The sequence below is a fragment of the Triticum aestivum genome, chromosome 1A (assembly GCF_018294505.1).
Source record: "Triticum aestivum cultivar Chinese Spring chromosome 1A, IWGSC CS RefSeq v2.1, whole genome shotgun sequence".
NCBI lineage: Eukaryota > Viridiplantae > Streptophyta > Magnoliopsida > Poales > Poaceae > Triticum > Triticum aestivum.
In genome coordinates, this window is record NC_057794.1 from 451625634 (window position 1) to 451645979 (window position 20346).

General features: G+C 41.6%; 2 protein-coding genes across 2 annotated transcripts; both read right to left on the bottom strand.

Moving 5' to 3' along the window:
* Positions 1-455: 455 nt before the first annotated feature.
* LOC123055581 (uncharacterized protein Cbei_0202) lies at positions 456-10062 on the bottom strand. The gene is made up of 13 exons (XM_044479539.1): positions 9631-10062; positions 8798-8860; positions 7647-8078; positions 6809-6880; positions 6373-6498; positions 6065-6277; positions 5165-5212; positions 4093-4254; positions 3835-3996; positions 3334-3427; positions 3138-3256; positions 3011-3055; positions 456-921 (listed from the first exon to the last, which is right to left on the bottom strand). Exons 1-13 carry the CDS (start codon positions 10012-10014, stop codon positions 685-687), a joined length of 2157 nt encoding a protein of 718 aa, XP_044335474.1. The 5' UTR covers positions 10015-10062; the 3' UTR covers positions 456-684.
* Positions 10063-10614: 552 nt separating this feature from the next.
* Positions 10615-14200, bottom strand: LOC123055592 (bZIP transcription factor 39). Its single transcript, XM_044479545.1, has 2 exons — positions 12555-14200; positions 10615-11246 (listed from the first exon to the last, which is right to left on the bottom strand). The coding sequence occupies exons 1-2, from the start codon at positions 14035-14037 to the stop codon at positions 10783-10785; spliced, it is 1947 nt and encodes a 648-aa protein (XP_044335480.1). The 5' UTR covers positions 14038-14200; the 3' UTR covers positions 10615-10782.
* Between the last annotated feature and the right edge of the window lie 6146 nt (positions 14201-20346).

Here is a 20346-nt window from a genome sequence, read left to right on the forward strand (position 1 = left end):
AACCGATTATCACTTCAACACTCGTCGCTCTTCAGGGAACCTCTAACCGTATAAGCAAGGAACATATTGTATCCTGTGACCTATGGTGTCTGTTTCACCATGATGTATATGTACAACAAGATAAGATACTTCACACAAGTATTTCGCAAAAAAAAAGATACTTCACACAAGTAACTGGGGAAATATTACTGTAAACAAAACTGGGGTCAATGCTTGTATAGTCTAATAGCAAGCATGCAATACACAAATAGTTTGAGAAATGTAGCATCGTTTTGCTTTTGCAGAACTGAAGGGGGGGGGGGGGGGGGGGGGGGGGGGGTGCGGGAATTGCAGAACTGAAGATGATGTGGCTAAATCTCTCTCCTTAAAAACAGAAGAACGAACAACATATTTTCCAAAAAATTATAATTGTGATTTACTTTAGGTAGTGCTCACGACAATGTTAAGTTGGCATCATGACAGAAAGAACCGGACTATATATGGCCTCCAAGTTCCCTTTGTTATACATAATGTTAAGTCCTATAGCATCCCTGTTCTCTTTACATCAGACTCGAATTTCTTTACAAGTACACTTGCACAGTTTTCTCCATGGCAAAATTGTCTAGCAAGAGGGGGTGAGGGGGGGGGGGGGGGTCTGAACAATATCTAGGGCCTATGAAGTGTGAACAAATAACTAGGAATAACTCAATATTTTACAGAACCTGTTTGTTTTTGTGCTTTGCCAAAAATTGCCTCTATATCACCAGCGAACAGAGAAAGCTGTTTTGCTAAAGCAAAACCGCAATACATGCCATCCACAGCAGCACTTACTATGCCCCCTGCATAGCCAGCACCTTCCCCAATTGGATACAACCCTTGCAGTGACGTGCTCTCGTATGTCTCCCTGTGTCGTGAGATTTGCAAGGGGGAGCTCGTTCTAGTCTGTAAACAGGCATCAAATATGTATAATAAATAAAAGGGAGGGGTGGATGCAGAGATAACACTACACATAACTGTAACACCAAAGATATAGAAGTCCAGCCACAGAAAGAAGAAAAGAAAAAAGATTGCACATAAATGAACTTATGCAGTGGATATGACAGTTCGCATTGAATCTTTTCACGCCGCGGAACTGGCAGATAATTTACACATGCCAATGAATATTAAGAAAGCTAAAAGTATTCTCCATGATGTTGAAAATATTTTTCACCAGTTTCCTGAAAAAATCGCCTGAATGACTTGCATTTGTCTTGGTGCAGGGGTTTCTCTCAAATTTAAAGTCAAGTTAGAGATGAGAGTTGGAAGTTATACAGGTTACCGGATTAGCATATGATTTGAGACAAAAATGGTAAGGGGATGAAGAATAAAGACAAAAGTTTGAAATAAAAACCAAGGGTATATGCAAATATGACAATCAAAGTGGCCAGAGAAGGTTGAATGGAAGGTGATGCATCTTTGTCAGCGGGAAAGTGCACATTACCAATAAGTAGGACAGAATCTAGGGATAGCAAATCAAGTAGCTAAAAGCCTATACTAGTTACAATTGCACTATCTAGGCTAGACTATATATTGGGATCATTTAAACTGGAATATGAATGAGCATTCAGGAGAACAACCAAAAAATGCACCTCTTCAGGGTATCATTCAGGAAGATACTCGATTTTGTAAACTAAATTTATAATGTCCTATGGCTTTAGCCTAGCTCGGCAGGCCCAAAGAAACTAAAAGTATTTTGTTTCTGTTTCATAAAGGTTACTCTAATGGCTTTACAGCTCAACCTTGGCCCATATTTAATTAACCAGAACAAGAGATATTTAAGAAAAAGCACAATTCGCTGTTGTGTTTGCACAACAGGTTCCAATCTCACTGTCACAAGCTAAAGTGTGTAACTACAGAAACCTGCTGCACCGACAGGCCACCTTGCCAACACCACTTATTATAATTTTCAAATATACCCTGGTTTTGCAGGCTATTCTGCAGGAAGTACAACTAGATTCAGCATTTCCTAAACTCAACTGCAGGCCTAAACTCTTAATTTTTTCTGTTATAATTCAGAGCATGCTCCAATATTTTGTTCTCACACCTGCCAGTAGCAAAAGGCACTATTGCATTACCCCGCACAGGCTGCAACTAACAGCAGACAACTGTTACACTAAAAGTTAAAGAATTGCAGACCACATGCCAGTAGCCAAGAATGTTTCTATTAGACTAACCAGTTACCATCCAGTGGTCATGGCGTTGATAGCTTAAGACTAACACCAGACTCCCTGGTGTTTAAATACATCGTGTAGTATTCACCGGCAAGCCTGTGGATTCACCTCCCCTCTGCCTGCCACTCTGGCGGCCGGTGGCGGTGAGGGGAATCCCGGTGCCTCCTGTGCCTCCGCTCCGGTTAGTTGTTTAGGTTAGGGTTTTTTTTGTCCTCGTAGGCACGGCCCTCGGGCGGATGGCAGTGGTTCTTCGAGTTTGTCTTCCGGGCTTCGATCCTCCTCGAGTTCATCCGTCTGGACGTAGTCGACAGAGCTCCGACATAGATTCCAGCCGTCTCCTTCGGGCGGTGAGGTTAGGATTTCTCGTCATGTGGTGAGACTTGGTGTCGGGTGTTTCAGATCTATGCAAGGGTTCAACTGCGACAACTATCGCTCCAGGGCGCTGGTCCTTAGGGGCACATGCACGAAGACTTCCTGGCTGTCATCGACAAGGTCAAGCCGGCTCCGGTAGGGGAGTGGCGACAGCGGCGCGTCGGCGGCTTGTTCTGGCGGCAGTAGTGGTCGTTCAGTGGTCTCGGAATCTCAATGCAATTTTTATTATGTTTGAGATGCTTTCTACTTTCGGTGAACTTTTATAATACTCCCTCCGTCCCAAAATTCTTGTCTTAGATTCGTCTAGATACGGATGTATTAGTAGATCTGATCATTTTCGCAAAAATAAAATAAAACATTGTGTAGGAATTCATCAAGTGAACCACCATTTTTAAGCAAGTAAAACAATAAGGAAACACATTCAGCTTGTCGCATAAGAATTTGCATACCTCTACACCATGAAGTAAGGCTTCACTAGAAATAAAGCCTGGCATCTGGAAATATCGAATTGCAAATGGGTCAGGACAGATGGAAAGTCAAAACTGCAAAATGAAGAAAGAAAATCATAGTTCGAACCTCTTTGTCAATCATCGTTATTGATTGTTGCAAAGCTTCAGTTATGTAAGGAGGGAATAACTCATGGAGTTTGGATGGACGAACTCCCAACCTATAGCTTGATGGTGGGAGAGTTGTAACTGAAACAGGTAACAAAGTAAATATAAGGAAATGTGTATCATTACTAACTGACAAGACTTTAGTATACAATTAGTACCTGACAATTTGTTACTGATAAAATCTGTGACACACTGTGCAGGGACAACAAAATTCCCTCCCCCCATCATAGCTGCTCTTCTTTCATACTCTCTCTGTTTTCAAAGTTACAGATAATTCATAAGCTAACAGAAGGGGGGAAATGTCATCAGACTGTAGTACAGGTGCAAAATGAAATGTTGCTGAGCTCAAACTCTCCTTTCTATCAATGCATCAAGATGCAAGGCTTTTGGGGTTTCTCGAAAAATAGAAGTGCAGCAAACCAACTAATATTGGAAAAAGTAAAGGAATCAAACACTCGAGAAAGTAATTAGGTCCAAGTGGATTGTTTGTACTTTCGCAATCAAGTGGTTGTCTTCTAGACAATCTTGTACTGCTGACACCTTTATCATAAAGTCATTTTAAGGCACATAATCCAGAGGGTCAATGTAGCCAATTGTTCATGGTGATGGCAATGCAATTATGAAGCATTTCAGTTATCTAAGGGAATCGTAACAAGTACCTGGAACTCTACGCCCGCAAGAGAACCATGGGATTGAAATGGTTCAAAATCATGAGATGATACAGTGACCACAAGAGCCGAGTTTGCCCACTTAGACGCTCGCCGTGAGAATGACATGCCATTGACACACAATTCCGATGGGTTTGTGCTAGTTAGAACAACCTGCAGGCATGTCTCAGTAATTCAAGAACGGGATTCCAATACTCCATAATGTATTAAGGAAAGAAAGGTGAGTTAAACAACAAGAAAATGACTGACCTGTCCTCCAGGACACATGCAAAACGAATAACAACTGCGATTTTGATCTACTTGCTCTATATCATTCTTCACATCTCCTTCACCAATAGACTTCACTATCTTGTAATCTGCTACAGGTATCCGCCCACGCCCTTTATGTACTTCAGCAGCCAATTCAGAATACTGCACAGGATGACAATGACACATATCACACAGATTGTTTGAATACAATGTGATTATGTGAAAACACTGTACATTTGATTTTCAACACTGAAATACAGTATGCTGCTACCCATACTAGCGCAATACCCATTCATTAAAATGGAATTTTAAAACTGTTCATGGAAGAGCAAAATATCCATATCCGCTCCCATCTTAACCGTTTGTGCCAAATATAACACGTGCTGTAATGAAAGTGGATGGACTGTCGCCACCAACTGACTTTTTTATGGGAGTAAAGATCAACGGTGTAGCTGTATCAAGCCGGCAAATAAGTGAGTGTTAGGAGTTACTACAAGATCAATAGGTCCATATATAAAGCTCTATGAAAGATTGTGCACATACTACAGATATTGTTATCATGCAATAAACAGTAATTCCATGAGCATCCATGCTCAAAAATACTGGTGGGCACAAAGGCTTAGGTCAGCCCTTGGACACAGCCCAGCAAGACAAACTCGGTCTCATGCTTTTATAAGTGAGATCTCATCAGTGCATAGTTAACTCGCTACTTATCACAATTTGCAAAGGAAATGAATACAAGTTAAAAACCAAAACTTAACTTCAGCTTCTGTTCACGCTGCTACTCCTATAATAAAACTTGATGGTTGGAGGGTATTGGAGAAACTGGCAGTTTCTGTACTTTTCCATAGTTTATAAATGGATTGCTCCACATGATGTCATAGTAATTATCATCCTAAACCTTGATTTATTAGTTTCAGTTTCACCTTTAACAATCACCAATTAGGAGTTCATGAAATACAGAATATGAAATTACTGGAAATTAAATATCAACATTGAAATAAATTAAGCTAAACATTAGGCGAGTATCATTCAGAAAAACGTTGGTGTGAACAAATGAAATATGCCTTACTTGGATGTTGTTTATCAGTTCTTGGGGGTGCTCGATTCTTAAACCAACCTGTAAGAATAACCAATGCTGTCACATGGACTGAAGAGAAAATAATTTACCATACTTTCCTTCATGTTATGAAGAAAAAAACAAGTGCTTGCAATTGGCAAAGATAATATGGGCAAAAGACATAATGCCACGAGGAGGCTATATCCAGCCAAGACCTACGTTAGGCCAATTAAATAATAAAAAGAACCGATTAAAATGCCTAGATTGGCTAGTTTAAATACTAAAAAACACTATTCTACCAATACCTTGTTGTGAACTTGGTTCTAACGAAATAACTATCATAGATAAGACGTGAGAGAACTCAAGGGAGTGACAGATACTGTAGTATATAGAGGAGAAAAATATGTATTCTTGCTTGATTTACCTCTGAGGTATGTGGCATCAAGTTTGGACCTTAAATTCCTAATACAATACAACGTCCTGATATAATATGATATGGACTTTTTATCTATGTCTTTTTCTTGAGCATGCACCAAATTACATGTTGTATTAGAAGAGCCTTTTCCCTATCTATACGGTGTAAAGGAGTGCGAAATAGGACAAGATAATGTTGTTGACAACTTGAAATAGAGAGCATCTATATAACATGGCAAAAAGTTAAATGATCTGCTAGTATTTACTCAGTGACATGTACAATATTCTCAACCCGAGATATTTGATCGACAAAGAAAGCAAACTCCATGTAATCTATTTTTGTTTGGTCTGAAGACCAATGTGCCTCTTATGTAACCTAATATCCAACCCAAACATGGTCTCAAATTCTACGCCGTGGCTTGTCTGCTATCTGACCATCAAATTATTGACAAGTACTAGTGAAGTAGAAACTGCCTTAACCAGCATAAGAAAACTTACAGAAAAATTCTTGGGGGTTATATCTACATTATGCCTCAGAAGCATACTGTATGTGTCACGAGCTGAGTGCCCCACTGCTAACACAACTGCATCGAATGATAGTTTCTGATCAACAGAACCTGGCTGTAGATTTGAATCAGAAACCACAACTCCTTTGACCTGCCCGCCTTCCACTATAAGGTCATCTACTCTAGTATTAAATCTTATGGCAACCTGTATCAAACATAAAACAGAATACATTGGTGCATGAAGGCTTACATAACAAAATAATAGCAAAGCTTCAATGAAGACTGCTATGTTCAACTCACGCCCAACTCTCTTAAGTGGTGTCTGAAATTCCGCAACAGAGGGACAAGTTTATCTGTACCCAAGTGAGGTCTTCCATCAATGAGAATGTTTGGAGGGCCTCCGAAATGAACAAATGTTTTCATCACCTGAAATCCAAGACCCCACGGAATAGCTTAAACACATATAAATGGTCAGTTTTGAAGTCTAGGATATTATGTTATGCAGAAGCTCTTCCTATTTTGATGGATATGTATTCAAAACAACAGCAAAAAATTTACCATACTATCCATGACCAGTATGGGGAGCAACTTACTGGTTACCACCAGAGTCTTGAACTCTGGCAGCCAACAGATACTAAGCTTGCATTATTGCATCAATAATTACAGATAACATTTTTAGAAGAATTTCTAATTTGCAAGCTAAGCATCCATTGAGGTAGAGCAGGAAGATTCTTACAGCCTGAACACCATCAGTGTTTTTCCCTATCCTGGTCACAAGCTTCCCATCACTCCATGTACCTGCACCACCCTGCTATGATTAAGAACAGAAGATCAAGAATTGATGGACTTGATCTTTTAAGGAACATGGAAAAAGGGAATAGTGGTTTGGTCAATCATTGAAGTTCCATTGTAGGTAATTGATACTTCAAAAAAATAGGCATTGCCCTATATGCCATCAACCAAACTTGCAAATATCATTTGATTAAATAACCTTTTAAAATTCACAAAAATGTATGGAAAAGCAAACCTCAAACAATGAAGAACATGAGTTCAGAACAAGCATGCATTAGTTAGGTTTTGAATTAATTAAATTAGCTGCAGTAAAAAAATGTGAAGATTGGTACACATTTTTTCTGCATAATTCATTTCAAGCAATCTGAGATTAAGCCAGATGCATTAATGTCTAAAATATGTCTCTGTACACTTTACAGGTCATATAATTAGGAGAGTGCATTTATTGGGATGCACTAATCCATGCACCAGCTAATATACCTGATTGGAACATGTATCAAAGAAGAAACCCCTATGCTATTTCACATACAGAGCACAGACGTAAACCACCTCTTCTAAGATACATGTACGCATAATTTGACGTAGTACATCAATTCCATATTATCACCTGAACAAAGAGAACTATCACTAGTATTTGCCGAATGACATGATTGATAATGTTTATGTTTAACGAAAAGATATAGTCATATATTAGACAACAACTACCTATTTGAATACTGATCAAAGCAATTATGTGATTGTCCGGTGATGTCTTGGTAGTACGGTAGGAGCAAACAGTATACCTCGCCAAAGCAAAAGTTGCTTTCTGATTGGAGAATTCGTCTAACTGCTAGTGCACCAATGTCACGCCCTCTTTGCTCAACAGGTTGGCCACGCTCCAATAAGGTAACTTCTGCTCCAAGTTCAGCTAACACAAGGGCAGCAAACAACCCAGATGGGCCACTTCCTACAATTGCCACCCTTGGTTTCATTCGTGTAGGACTGATCGAGCCATTATTAACAGTATCCCTGATACCATGTTCATCATCGGAGACTTTGTTATGAACATTAAGCATACTGATCAGATCAGCTGCTACCCTCCCATCGGACATATATTCTACAATTCCAAGCCTGGGTTCCAATCTAGCAATAAAATCCCATGTCCTTGGCTCCATGTCCAGAAGCTTCTTAGCATCCACATCAACAGTATAAACAAATTGAGGTTCTTTCAAAATCTGTAAATGTAAAACATGGTTTATTCATGCACAAAGAAACGATTCAGATAAAGTGATAACCAATCTGCGAATTGAAATATAGATTAAAAAACTCAACGTCACTAGAAACACACGTGGTCACAGTCGCAACACGGATGAAGCAAAAAATGTGCAACACAGAACCGTCTACCAAAAAACATTACGATAAATTTCAGATATCATTGAATATAATTAGATTGGGTAACCACATGAATAACCAATCGCTGCAATAAATAGAATTCACATCAATCACATATTTATTTCAATTTATATGAACATCTACACTGTGAAAATAACTTTAGTATAAAATCCCCAGATCAAATAAGTATACACCAAGTATCAGACAGCATAAATAGATAGTAAACTGACCATTTTTTTCTTGCTAAATATACGCTATTTGTGCAAATTACAGGGCATTGCAAATCTCTGCAGACAATACCAGATTATTTTGCAAAAATGCGGCGCTTTATAACAGGCTTAGATTTTACCCTACCCGCCAGATGACAACTCAGGCCCACTCACAAGCACCATGCTGGAGATATTTACTGAGTTCTTTTTTTACAAAGCTTAACCCAGTTTGACTGCATCGTTTCAGCACATCCAACAGCAAGTGTTTTATGACAACTAAGTTGCCATCCCATATATATACAGGAGGAGCAATATTAAATAGAGTAGACACATTATATAAGTTCATTAAGAACCTTGCGTGCATCAAATGACTTGCGGATAACAGAGAAGGCCTCTTCAGGGAGCATAGAAGCGACCTGCACAGGAGAATCGATTAGAGGCGCATAATAATAATTATAGAAAAGATCTACAACAAGAGACATTGTAACATGGGTAACAACAAATGTAAACCGCAGAGGGATGGAGCTTCAAAGCAAACACATGCCGAAGGTATAGCAGGAAATATCATACTCCCTCTGTTCATTTTTATAAGACCTTAAAAACATTTCAGACAAAGTACAAAACAACCCATTTTGAGTTGTCTGAAATGACTTACAAAAGTGAACGGAGGGAGTACAGCGCAACATTTGAAATTGCTCCCCGCAGGCGGTCATTTAGATAACTAAATTGTGTACACCGTACAGTACATAGAACACTCATCCAGCCAATTCCTGATTGATTACAATTGGGATTTGGGGAAATAACCCAATACATGTAGGAGAAGGTGAGGCAGAAGCTCTGTTAATTCAGTTACAAACCGTTTATCAAACCAGGCCCTCAACACAGAAGTAACGAATTACACTCGATTCCCATTACCATATCACCACAGCAAGCTGCACTAGACTTCCTTGAAGGGAGTTACGAGTAGCTAGCTCATTTCAAGGTTGTGATATTTTCCAAGACGAATGAGCACAAATCTAGTCAATTAATGGCACGAACTAAGTAAAAAAAAATTGCAACACTAGCAAAGGCCACCTAAAACCTCTGTTTCAGCAACACCCTCTCGACTCACCTAATAAAAGCCTAAGACCTCGCGAATTTCATGGCATTATGGCTCCACGCCAGGAAATGCAGTATGATAGCCTACCGGGAACTTGAGGGCCTTGGCAATGGCCTGGAGGAGCGGCGGGGAGACGCCGAGGAAGTCCTTGCCGGGGTCGTCGCTGGCGGGGACGGCGAGCTTGGAGAGGCGCCAGAAGCCAGCCTCCCGGGCCACGCCGCCCTCCTCGGGGGCGGTCTGGCGGAGCTGCTCCTTGTGGCGCCGATCCAGCCGCTTCTTCTCCGACGGGTACCGCCGCTTGCCCGTGCGCCTCGCGCAGCGCACGACGGCGGCGAGCCCGCCGCATCGGCGTCGCGGGAATGCGCTGGCCGCGTAGAGGTTGCCGCCGCTGGGGCTCGCGCCCAGGTGGTGGTGGGGAGGCGGGGGAGAGAAGGGCGGGAGCTTGATGCCTGAGACAGTGTGAAGCGCCATGGTGGATGGGGCTGGGAGGCGGGGGTTTGCGCCCCTGCGGATAACGTGGGTTTTAGCCTGGTTTACAGGGTCATTTTATAAGAGACTACAAATCCGTTTTGTTCGACGGATTTTCATGTGTAACGTCTTCTTTTCTTTTTAAAAAAAAATTCAAACTCCAATCAGAATTCAGAACCAACTAATTTTGTAGAGATCGTTACAGTTTCAGTACTATGCTTATCGGATTAATATTTCATTTGAAATGTGCACCTGATAAAGTTTATCCAGATTAAAGCTGACAGAAATAATTTCCATCAACCAGATGTCGATTTGTCTCGGACGACACATGAACAAGTTTGTCACGGCCATATATGCTCTGGAGAGATAAAACTACAAGTATATTTTGTCTTAAAAGTTCCTTAAACAGTATTACTCCCTCTGTAAACTAATATAAGAGCGTTTAGATCACTACTTTAGTATTCTAAAAGCTCTTATATTAGTTTACGGAGGGAGTACATTATAACAAGGTTAGAGTACAGCATAAGATCCTGGTTATATCACAGCAGCACAAAAACTGCACTCACAGCCTAAACCTGCAGAACCACATTTAGCTCACACCACTTCAAACCTTCGACAAACTTGAATTACCTCAGGCCGAGTGAATAGAAAGTTCATTCCTTGGTTAGACAACAGCATCAGGTCGTTTTAATCTATCGGCCATCACATTTCGGCGGGGCCAGCAAAGCTGCTTGAGAACCATGACAACGCGTCAACCCCCATGATTATTTGTTAGTTTACAAGATGAGGACTGGCACCCTTGAAAGGAAGAGTGCAGGAGTATGTGACATATCTGACACCATCAAGGAGAACAACAACAAATATCCTGGAGAGGGACTTGGGAGTCATCCTTGGATCGCTGTCGCCATCACCAGCCTCCCTGGGATCAGCTAGCACAGAAACAACTACAGACGATGCTGGCTTCTTATCAGGTAGCTTGCTGCTTTCAGAAGTTCTGTTAAAAGGCCCTGTGTTGTTCGCCGTTTTCCCAGTGAGTGGAATCGCCTCATTGTACATGATCCTCCTATTCTTCAGCTTGCCGTAATAAGCAGGAGCTGGTGTTGGAACCTTTCGAGTAGCATTAACACTCGAGGAGTTCACAGCTGGAGAAGCAGGTATTATGCCACCGGAATTGGTGGCAGCGGAAATGTCAAACTGAAACACCTCGCTGCACATTCCAGAATTTAGGATAGGCCCTGAAAATTGTTGCATCAGAATTAGAGTAAGAGACAGTGCAACAACACTCAAAGAGTATCAATAGAAAACCAAGTTTTCTGTAGGAGACTTCATCAGCAAGACCAAAGAACAATTATTCCAGTAACAAACTTGACAACACCACAAAAACATAAGGCACATGAGTTCAGACTAGTTTTCCTACAAGCTTGTGAAGATTTAGCAGTTATCACTTCTACATGAAAAGAAAATATTGCAATAAAGTACTTGGAATATACAGCAAAAACGGGATTGAAGTTGTGAAATAATCAGTAACATTAAAGCAGCATACCATGATTCTACTATTTTGCTAGCATAGAGCTTGAACACAGGTTGTACTGACAGATAAGTTTTTGTCAGGGATTAAGGCTCTTCAGGACAGAGTCTACATGATAATCACTGTTAAGACAGTTTCCAAATAAAAAGCAACAATAACACTAATATTTACTGAGCTCTTTTCTATTTGATTGCTAAAAGTGTGAAACTTCCTTGTTTGGCAACATTAAATATAGAGTTGAGTTCCCATTTCCTGAATAGTTGCAATGTCATAATATATGATGGCATACTAAGTGACATAATTCTGATTTAACATACATTCTACTTTTCTTTGAATTTTAATTACTTTTAATGACTCATGGACAATCTTTTCAATCCTTTGAATTTTAATTACTTTTACAAATAAAAAGTAATAATATCATTACTATTTACTGAGCTCTTTTCTACATGATTGCTAAAAGGAGGGCATAAATAAAGACATTGTTCCCATTGCTGGATGGTTAAAGTGTGAGACTTACTTGTTTGCAATATTAAATATAGATTTGGGTTCCCATTTCCTGAATAGTTGAGTGATGTTATTCTTATCTAACATACATTCAACTTCTCTTAATGACTCATGGACAATCAGTTCAATCCTTTGACTTCTATTTTAACATGTAATATTATTCTCTGTAGCATTTGGCCTCTCTTGAAGTAAGATAATGCGGGGACCTTCTTGATTAAAATATCACATCATGATGTGTCAATGCAACAGAGAAATACTCCCTCCGTTCCTAAATATAAGTCTTTCTAGACATTTCAAATGGACTACAACATACAGATGTATGTACACATATTTTAGAGCGTAGATTCACTCATTTTGCTTCGTATGTGGTCACTTGTTGTAATCTCTAAAAAGACTTATATTTGGGAACAGAGGGAGTAATAGTTTGGATAATAAATGGAATTCATAGCTGCAGTATCACAATTCACAAAAAAACAAGAATATTAGATTGACAAACAATTGTTCTGCTTACCTGCCATTCCTTCACGGAACCACTGCGGCAATGGTCCATCTACCGGGGATTTCTCTTGTGGATTCATATTGTTTCCAGGCAGTGATAGATGACGAGCTATGGCTGTACTAGTCTCTTTGTGATCTATACCTGACTGGTCACGGTTGTGTTGTGAAGTCCCATGTGCTACCGCTTTCTCGCTTGCAAGCACAGAATGAATAATCAGATTGCCATTGATCTTGACATGCTTTCCATTCCTTGGCACATACAACAAAGCAGGCAGGGTCTCACTTGAGTTAAGTGGAGGTTGATGCTTCTGGTCAGCACTGCCATCAGTCCCAATCATCATTCCAGAATCAACACCAGTCATGTCACTATTGTTCAAACCCCCTTTAGGTGCTTGACCATGGTTATTGACATTCACTACCCTATCATGAGGCTGACCAAAATTCCTAAACATTGCATTGTCACTCCCCCCACTCAATCCAAAATTGTGATTGAACCCTGGAACAAAAGCGCCAAATACGAGCATAACAAGCATCAAACCGAGAAGGCTAACACTTGCCACCTTCTTGGTCTTGGTCTTGGACTTACTCTTGCTCTCCGCGGCCTTCTTGTTCTCTGGTTTCTTTGTAGCCTTGGTTGCGGTCACCTGCTGCTGCGGCTTTAGCCGAGGAATTGGTACAAGAGGGACATGGGAACCATGAGGCCGCATGGCATACCCGGGCACCCAAGGGAAATGCATGCCGGGCACTGCTCCCGGTGGATACATCCCAGGTGGTGGACAATTCCCGCCGCCGCTGCCGAGTTGCTGCCGCAGTGTTGCATTCTCGGCCACAATGAAGGAGATCTTGGAATTGAGGTCGTTTATGACCGAGTTCATTGACTTGACCTTCTCCTCCAGCTCCTCGACGTAGCGCTTCTTCCTCTGCCGAGACAGCTGCGCGCTCTCCCGGTTCCGTATCAGCCGCGCCGCCCGCCTCGTGTCCTCCCCCTCGCCGCCGGCGCCTCCCTCGTCGGAGTCCACGGCGGGCCGCGACGCCGACGCGGAAGGGGAGACCTCGCCGTCCCCGGATCGGCGGCACTTAGCCGCCTCCGAGCTGGGGGCGGGGCTCGCCGGCTTCCGCTTCAGGCCCCAGCTAGGGGCGGCGGCGCTCCTCCCCTCGTCCGACTCCTCGTGCTTGACCTCGCAGCTGGCGTCGGCGACGGCGGAGCCGGTGCCGGAGGCGGCGGGGGAGGACGAGGAGGCGGTGGGCCCGGATCCGGCGGCGGAGTCGCTGCGCTCGGGGGAGCGGAGGAGGAAGTCCTCGACGGAGAAATCCGCGGGCAGGTCGAAGTCGAGGTCGTCGCAGTCGCCGCCCGCGCCGAGCCCGATGCCGAAATTCCCGAGCGGCAGGCTGTCGTCGTCGTCGTCCGCGAGGCGGAGGTCCGGGTCGAAGAGGCCGGGCGGGTAGTGGCGGAGGTCGAAGTGGGAGGCGGGGTCGAGGAGGGCCGGCTCCGCCATGGCCGCGTCCCGAGGAGGGGTTCAGTTCAGCCTAGGGTTTTGGGCGGCATCCATGGAGGGACTCCGGAGCGGTGTAGGAATTTGGAATTCGGAAACCCGGGGCGGGGGCTGCGGTGCGGAGTGGACGGAGTCGGGGGTGTTGACGAGCCCGTGCCTCGTGCTCGGGACGTGCGGTGCGGATCCAGTTTCTCCCCCGCCCGTGGAATTCTTCCCCCTTTAGTCCGTGGCGAAAGGGACCCGCTTCGCACCGGGCCCGCGTGTCATCGGGGGTGGAGGGCGTACCGATCGGTGCGGCTGTGCGGCTGTGTGGCTGCGCGGGGAGTAGCTAGATCTAGGATTGCCGTTCGGGTGGGGTGCTAAAAGCGGTAGTCCGACGTGAGTAACGCCGAAGTTAAGGCGGCCGGGCCGGCGCGCGCTGACGCGTGGGGCCGCGGGCCCGCTATGCCCGGTGCGGTTCTGGCTCTGGCTCTGGTTGGTGGGTCAGTGAGTGGTGCAGGGAAATGTGGCTGCTCTGATCTGGATAAGTAATTCTGATGAATGAATGTGCTTTCCTTTTTCCAACAGATTTTACAGAAGCGTCCTCTCGTGTTTGCTTATTTCTCAGACCCGTCCTTTGGAGGCTACTAGGATCAGGACGTGCCCTCATCATCTTTGGTGTGAGCTTTCCGTTGCGTAGAAGCAAGACCAAGAGTAAAGATAAGGATAGCCCAAGCTAGAGCAGAGATGAAATGGAAAGGGTGGTCACGCGCGTCTAGTTTGGCTTTCTGTTTTGTTTCTTTGTTTTGCTGTATCATGTCCAAGTTAGTTCACATGAGAAACAAAGGTCCTGAATTCTGTTGTCGCGCGCCTCTAAGTTTTGGCTATCTTTTTTTTGTTGCGAAAAGAATCTATTTCAACATCCGTCATGACAATAAAAGGAACACCAGAAGCGAGGGACTTTGTTGATTCTTGATTGTTAATTGTGTGCGTGCAATCTGCGTTAATATTAGCCAAATATAAATTGTATTGCACATTAATATCGGACGAGATATAAATTACATGTTAATATTAGGTAGGATATAATTACTTGATTAATACTAACATGCCCCGCAAAAAAATACTAACATACTCCCTCCGTCTCATAATATAAAAGCATTTTTGACACTATACTAGTAAAAAAACGCTCTTATATTATATGACGGGGGGAGTAGATATTAGGCATGATAATAATTAGTGGAGGGTGCTAAATGTGTTTATTGATAAACATGATTAACAGTAAATACCGAAGCAACGTAGACCGTTGGATAGCTGAGGATGAACATGTGAGATTTGTTGGATCTCCGCAACTCACTCTTTTTATATTTGTATAGATATAGATACATAGTGGTGGTTTAGTGACACCATGGCTATTTCTTGCCTGCAACGAGACGTAGTTCCTTCACGCCTCTTGCACTGCACTACTGGGCTGTCTACTAGCAACGTGCAAAGCTTTTTCTCTATGGTTTTTTATTTTTTATTTTATTATTATTGTTGTTGTTGTTGTTCTTGTTCTTGTTCTTCTTCTTCTTATTATTATTATTATTATTATTATCATCATCATCACTACTAGGTATGTGCCCGTGTGTTGCCAAGGGGGGCAAATATTGTATAACACAATAAGAGAACCATACATGACAAATCATGATGCAAAGCAAATAGACCAGATAAGATTATGCTTTGATTATAAAGTACATATTTTTTAGATATTTCTTAAACTAATAAAATATGCATAATACCATCATTAATCTGTTTAATTGGTTAACAAATATAAGAGATTAATTTATATTTATTTGTTTCTCGGTCATGAATTTATTGCTATTTATTGGCTTACCAAAGATAAAATAGGTACAATACCATCATTAATCTGTTTGATTGGGTTACCAAATATAAGAGGTTGATTGATATCTATTTGTTTATGTGTTATGAATTTATTCCTATTTATTAAGTTACCAAAGATGTCTGGCTACAATAATAAAACAATTTATTTATGGACCATGAATTTATTGCTATACCATAGATTGACCTGGTTTATTGGGCTATCAATTACTAGTTTGATGAAAGCAAAAGGTAATAAGAAAACAAGGAAAACTGGTGGAGGGTGAAAGCTTCGACGAATGGGGTGGTGGCAAGAAAATTGAGTGAAAGATTAAATCTTAGGTTCTTTTGAAGTAGTAGAGATTTGTATCATTTTTCTTTGGGTTTTTTTTTCTATTTTTTCTTTTTCTTTCCTTCATTTTCTTGTGTCTTTCTACAGACCGCATCATGTTTCGTTGGGTTTTCCTTTCTTTGTTTTCCCTTTTTTCCAACACATGTCCACAATTTTCATAAAACATTATATTTTTCATACACATCATGAATATTTTTTCATACTCATTTAACATTATTTAAATACATCATTAACATTTTTTTCAAACATATGCTTTGAAGTCTATTTTTATACACATTGTCATGTTTGGTATACATCTAAAAGATTTTTACACACATTTAATATTTTTCAAATGCATGATTAGTAAATAATATGTGTTAAACATTATTCAAATACATGTTAAAACATATTTTAATGATACAAACCATTTTTAAAAACTATGTGAAAGAAATTACATTGCATAAACATTTTTACAAAATGTTACAAATATATTTATATATTTATGAAACTCATAGGATTTTTTTAATGTAATCTACATTTTTACAAACATTTTTTAATTACACGAACATTTCTTCTGAATTAAAAAAGATTATTTTTAATGCCGCATACATGCTTTTGAAACGTATAAACGTTGTTAAATGTCACAACATATTGTTAGTGCTGTGGACAACTTTCTTTACATTGTGTTAACCTTTTGTGAAACATGAGGGGATTTTGTTAATGTCACAGCATTCTTTTAATGTGATCAAAAATGGTTTTTAATGACGCTAACAAACAATTACACGTGTGAACATTTTTATGCCATTGGAATTTTTTAAAAGTTGCACAAACAATTTTTTAAACACTGTATAAACTTTTGAAACACCACATAAACATTTTAAATATAAATATTACTTAATTTAGAAAAAACGTCTTATATTGTGGGACGAATGAATTATATTTTAGGATATTTTGGAATGTAAATAAAAGTATACCAGAAAAATGGAAAAAGTCCAAACAAACAAGTGAACGAAGCAGCGTCCTATCAATGAACAACATGATTTTAGAGTGACAATTCATCATATACCAACAAGCACACCAGCTATTACATCAGATAGATCTTCATTATGTGAGGCGACCTCACAGGAATGTGGTATTGAAGAAAGAGAGAGAAAGAGTCATCTAGCTACTTCCATGTATCCTAAGGTCCGAAGGAAACTACGCAATATGGTCATGGAGGCAGCAAGGTTGATGAAGAAGCCTCACGTGGTGAATCTCCCATCCGACAGAATTTCAGAATAAACCTTTAGATTGAAATCTCCTCGGAACAGGAACTTGCGGCGGCAAAAAAAGAAGAAAATTAGTACTTAGGGTTTCTATGGGATTTATAGGCGGGATAATGGAAGTAAGACGGTGCACAGGGGTTCCACACGGCCTAGGGCGCGGGTGCTACATCTTGAGCACTGCGTTGGTTTTTTTTCCGAAGAGGAAGGGATGATGCAGCAAAGTAGCGTAAGTATTTCCCTCGGTTTTTTAGAACCAAGGTATCAATCCAGTAGGAGGCTACGTGATACGCCTCCATCGTATCTATAATTTTTAATTGTTCCATGCCAATATTCTACAACTTTCATATACTTTTGACAACTTTATATACTATTTTTGGGACTAACATATTGATCCAGTGCCCAGTGTCAGTTCCTGTTTGTTGCATGTTTTTTGTTTCGCAGAATATCCATATCAAACGGAGTCCAAACGGGATAAAAATTGACGGAGATTTTTTTTGGAATATATATGATTTTTGGGAAGAAAAATCCATGCGAGTCGGCGCCCGAGGTGGCCACGAGGCAGGGGGCGCGCCTGCCCCCCTGGGGCCACCCCTGACCCTCGTGGGCCACCTGCAAGGAGGTTGATGCCCTTCTTTCGCCGCAAAAAATGCATGGATCAACTACAACAACCTCGGCAAAATTGATTAACATGTAAACAATCTGCCAGAAATATTTTATAGCAAAAGTAGAGCAAGATTGAGTCATGCTAGGGTACTCCATAATTGCAAACAAAGACATGGATGGATAGAGCTCAACAATATCTCAAAATCATCCTTACTAAACATGCTCAAAAGAGGCATGGATCACTCTGTAGCAACAAGAATACATGGCATAAAAATATCATCAGGGATTCTAAGTCCCTGAAATCAGCAACATCATGAGAGCTACTTTGCATGCTTGTGCTAGTCACCACATTGATCACAAAAATACATGGCATACACCCCTGTAAAGATGGCATGGCATAGCCCAAAACACATATAGGGCTCAAGTTCATAGGAGGCACACATTAAACATGACAAAAATGACAAATGTCCATAATCTATTAAGAAACAGGCACTAACATTACATAGCACTCTTGCAACAGCATTAGGTAATGCCTTAGTGTCAAAGTTGTGCTCCGATGCAAATGGGAATGACATGAAAGAATGCAATGCACCAGAGTAAAAAAGAACTTTTGCAGGAATATCGTTAATAGGAAGGTTACCCATGATCACTTCTGACGAGTCCTCTGCCCGAGTTGCGTTCATCATGTTGACCTTGGCATGCTTGGGATTATGCTTGACCACTGCATTGCTGGCAGATCTCACAGGAGGAGGAGGAGGAAGATGCCTCTGGTTGAAGCATTTGTTTGCATAGTGACCCTTCTGCTGACACTTGTTGCACGTGACCTCTGAAAGAAGACGGTGATACGGAGCACTTGACCTTGGAGCATGAGACGAAGTCTTGTTCTGAAAGCCTGGGTTGGGTGGGTGGGAAGATCCATTGCCACCTTTGCTCTTCTGCTGATAAGGCTGACGGAACGGAGGAGGAGGAGGCAACCAATATGTTTGCTGCTTAGCTACCACTTGAGTTGAAGAAGAAGGAGTTGCATCCCTGACTCTCTTCTTGAAAGCATCGCACTTGAGCTGAGCAATCTCTTGCTTTACTGCCATATTGTAGACCTCATCATACTTCTTCGGCTCAAAAAGCACAAGAGCTAGTTGCAAATCTTCTCTGAGGCCACCTCTGAACTGATAAATCATGCTCTTCTCGTCAGGGACGTCTTGCTTAGCGAAACGAGCGAGCTTCTGGAACATGATGTTGTATTGGTAAACGGACAAGCTGCCTTGCTTCAGATTGCGGAACTCCTCAAGCTTGCTCTCAACAACACTGGAATGTGGTGAGCTCTGAAGTCTTGGCGGAATTCATCCCAGGTAATCACACGACGTCCTTTGGAATCTTTGTATTGCTGATACCACTCTGCAGCTTGGTCTTTGAGTTGGAATGAAGCAAACTTGACAAAGTCCTCAGGCCTGACGTTGCTGCACTCGAAATGTTTGCAGATATCCATGAGCCAATCATGAGCGTTTGTGGCCTCGACACAGTTACTGAAGGTGTTTGGCTGGTTTGCGAGGAACTGGTTGAGTGTAGCAAACTGATTTTGATTGTTGACATGGCCTTGATTTCCTTGGTTGCGCTCTTGCAAGAGTTGCATAAGCATCTGCGTGTTGGCGTTGGTAGCGGCCATCACAGCTTGCCATGCCTCCGGAGGTTGGTGAAGGCGGATCCGGATTCAGACGCGTTGGAGGAGCCATCCTGAAAAGGGTTACATCCGTTAGCATCTTGACAGACATATATTCAAGCTGAATCAAATGGATCGAAATTGCAACATATAGCCTTAACATTCGAACAAGAATGAACGAATAAATTCCAAATTAAATGGTCACACTTCCATACATTGAGAAGCCACTTAGATAGAGGTAGATGAATAAAACAACAAGGTACGGACATTAACAAATACTTGGTAAGGATTACCCAATCACAAACCAAATATCCGCGGAAGAAATACAAGAGCTACAAGAATTCCCACCTATGAAACTCCCGAAATTTTCCGGTTATGTAATCAGGTGTTGGGGATACAGGGGAAGCATAATATCTCACCCAAAACTAGCAAATCCTACATCCAGCTGTATCCATCCTTCAACACATAACCAAGAAACCTTCGGAAATCATTTACCTCAACCTTCGAAAAGCATCCGTTATACGAGTTATGGCAATACTCCCGAACTCCCGCCCCAGTACTGGGTGGCATCGAGGTTATCTCACCAACAACTGCATAAAAGAGATTTTTGATGTCGGCGA

Bases quoted from the DNA above. Each gene is read 5' to 3' on its own strand.
- LOC123055581 (XM_044479539.1), bottom strand. From the start codon at position 10,014: ATGGCGCTTCACACTGTCTCAGGCATCAAGCTCCCGCCCTTCTCTCCC. The intron at 5,213-6,064 runs GTAAGTTTTCTT...TTATTCTTACAG, and splicing joins TAACCCCCAAGAATTTTTCT to GTTGGTTTAAGAATCGAGCA. The intron at 3,257-3,333 runs GTACTAATTGTA...TACCTGTTTCAG, and splicing joins TATCAGTAACAAATTGTCAG to TTACAACTCTCCCACCATCA.
- LOC123055592 (XM_044479545.1), bottom strand. From the start codon at position 14,037: ATGGCGGAGCCGGCCCTCCTCGACCCCGCCTCCCACTTCGACCTCCGC. The intron at 11,247-12,554 runs GTAAGCAGAACA...AACAATTTTCAG, and splicing joins GTTCCGTGAAGGAATGGCAG to GGCCTATCCTAAATTCTGGA.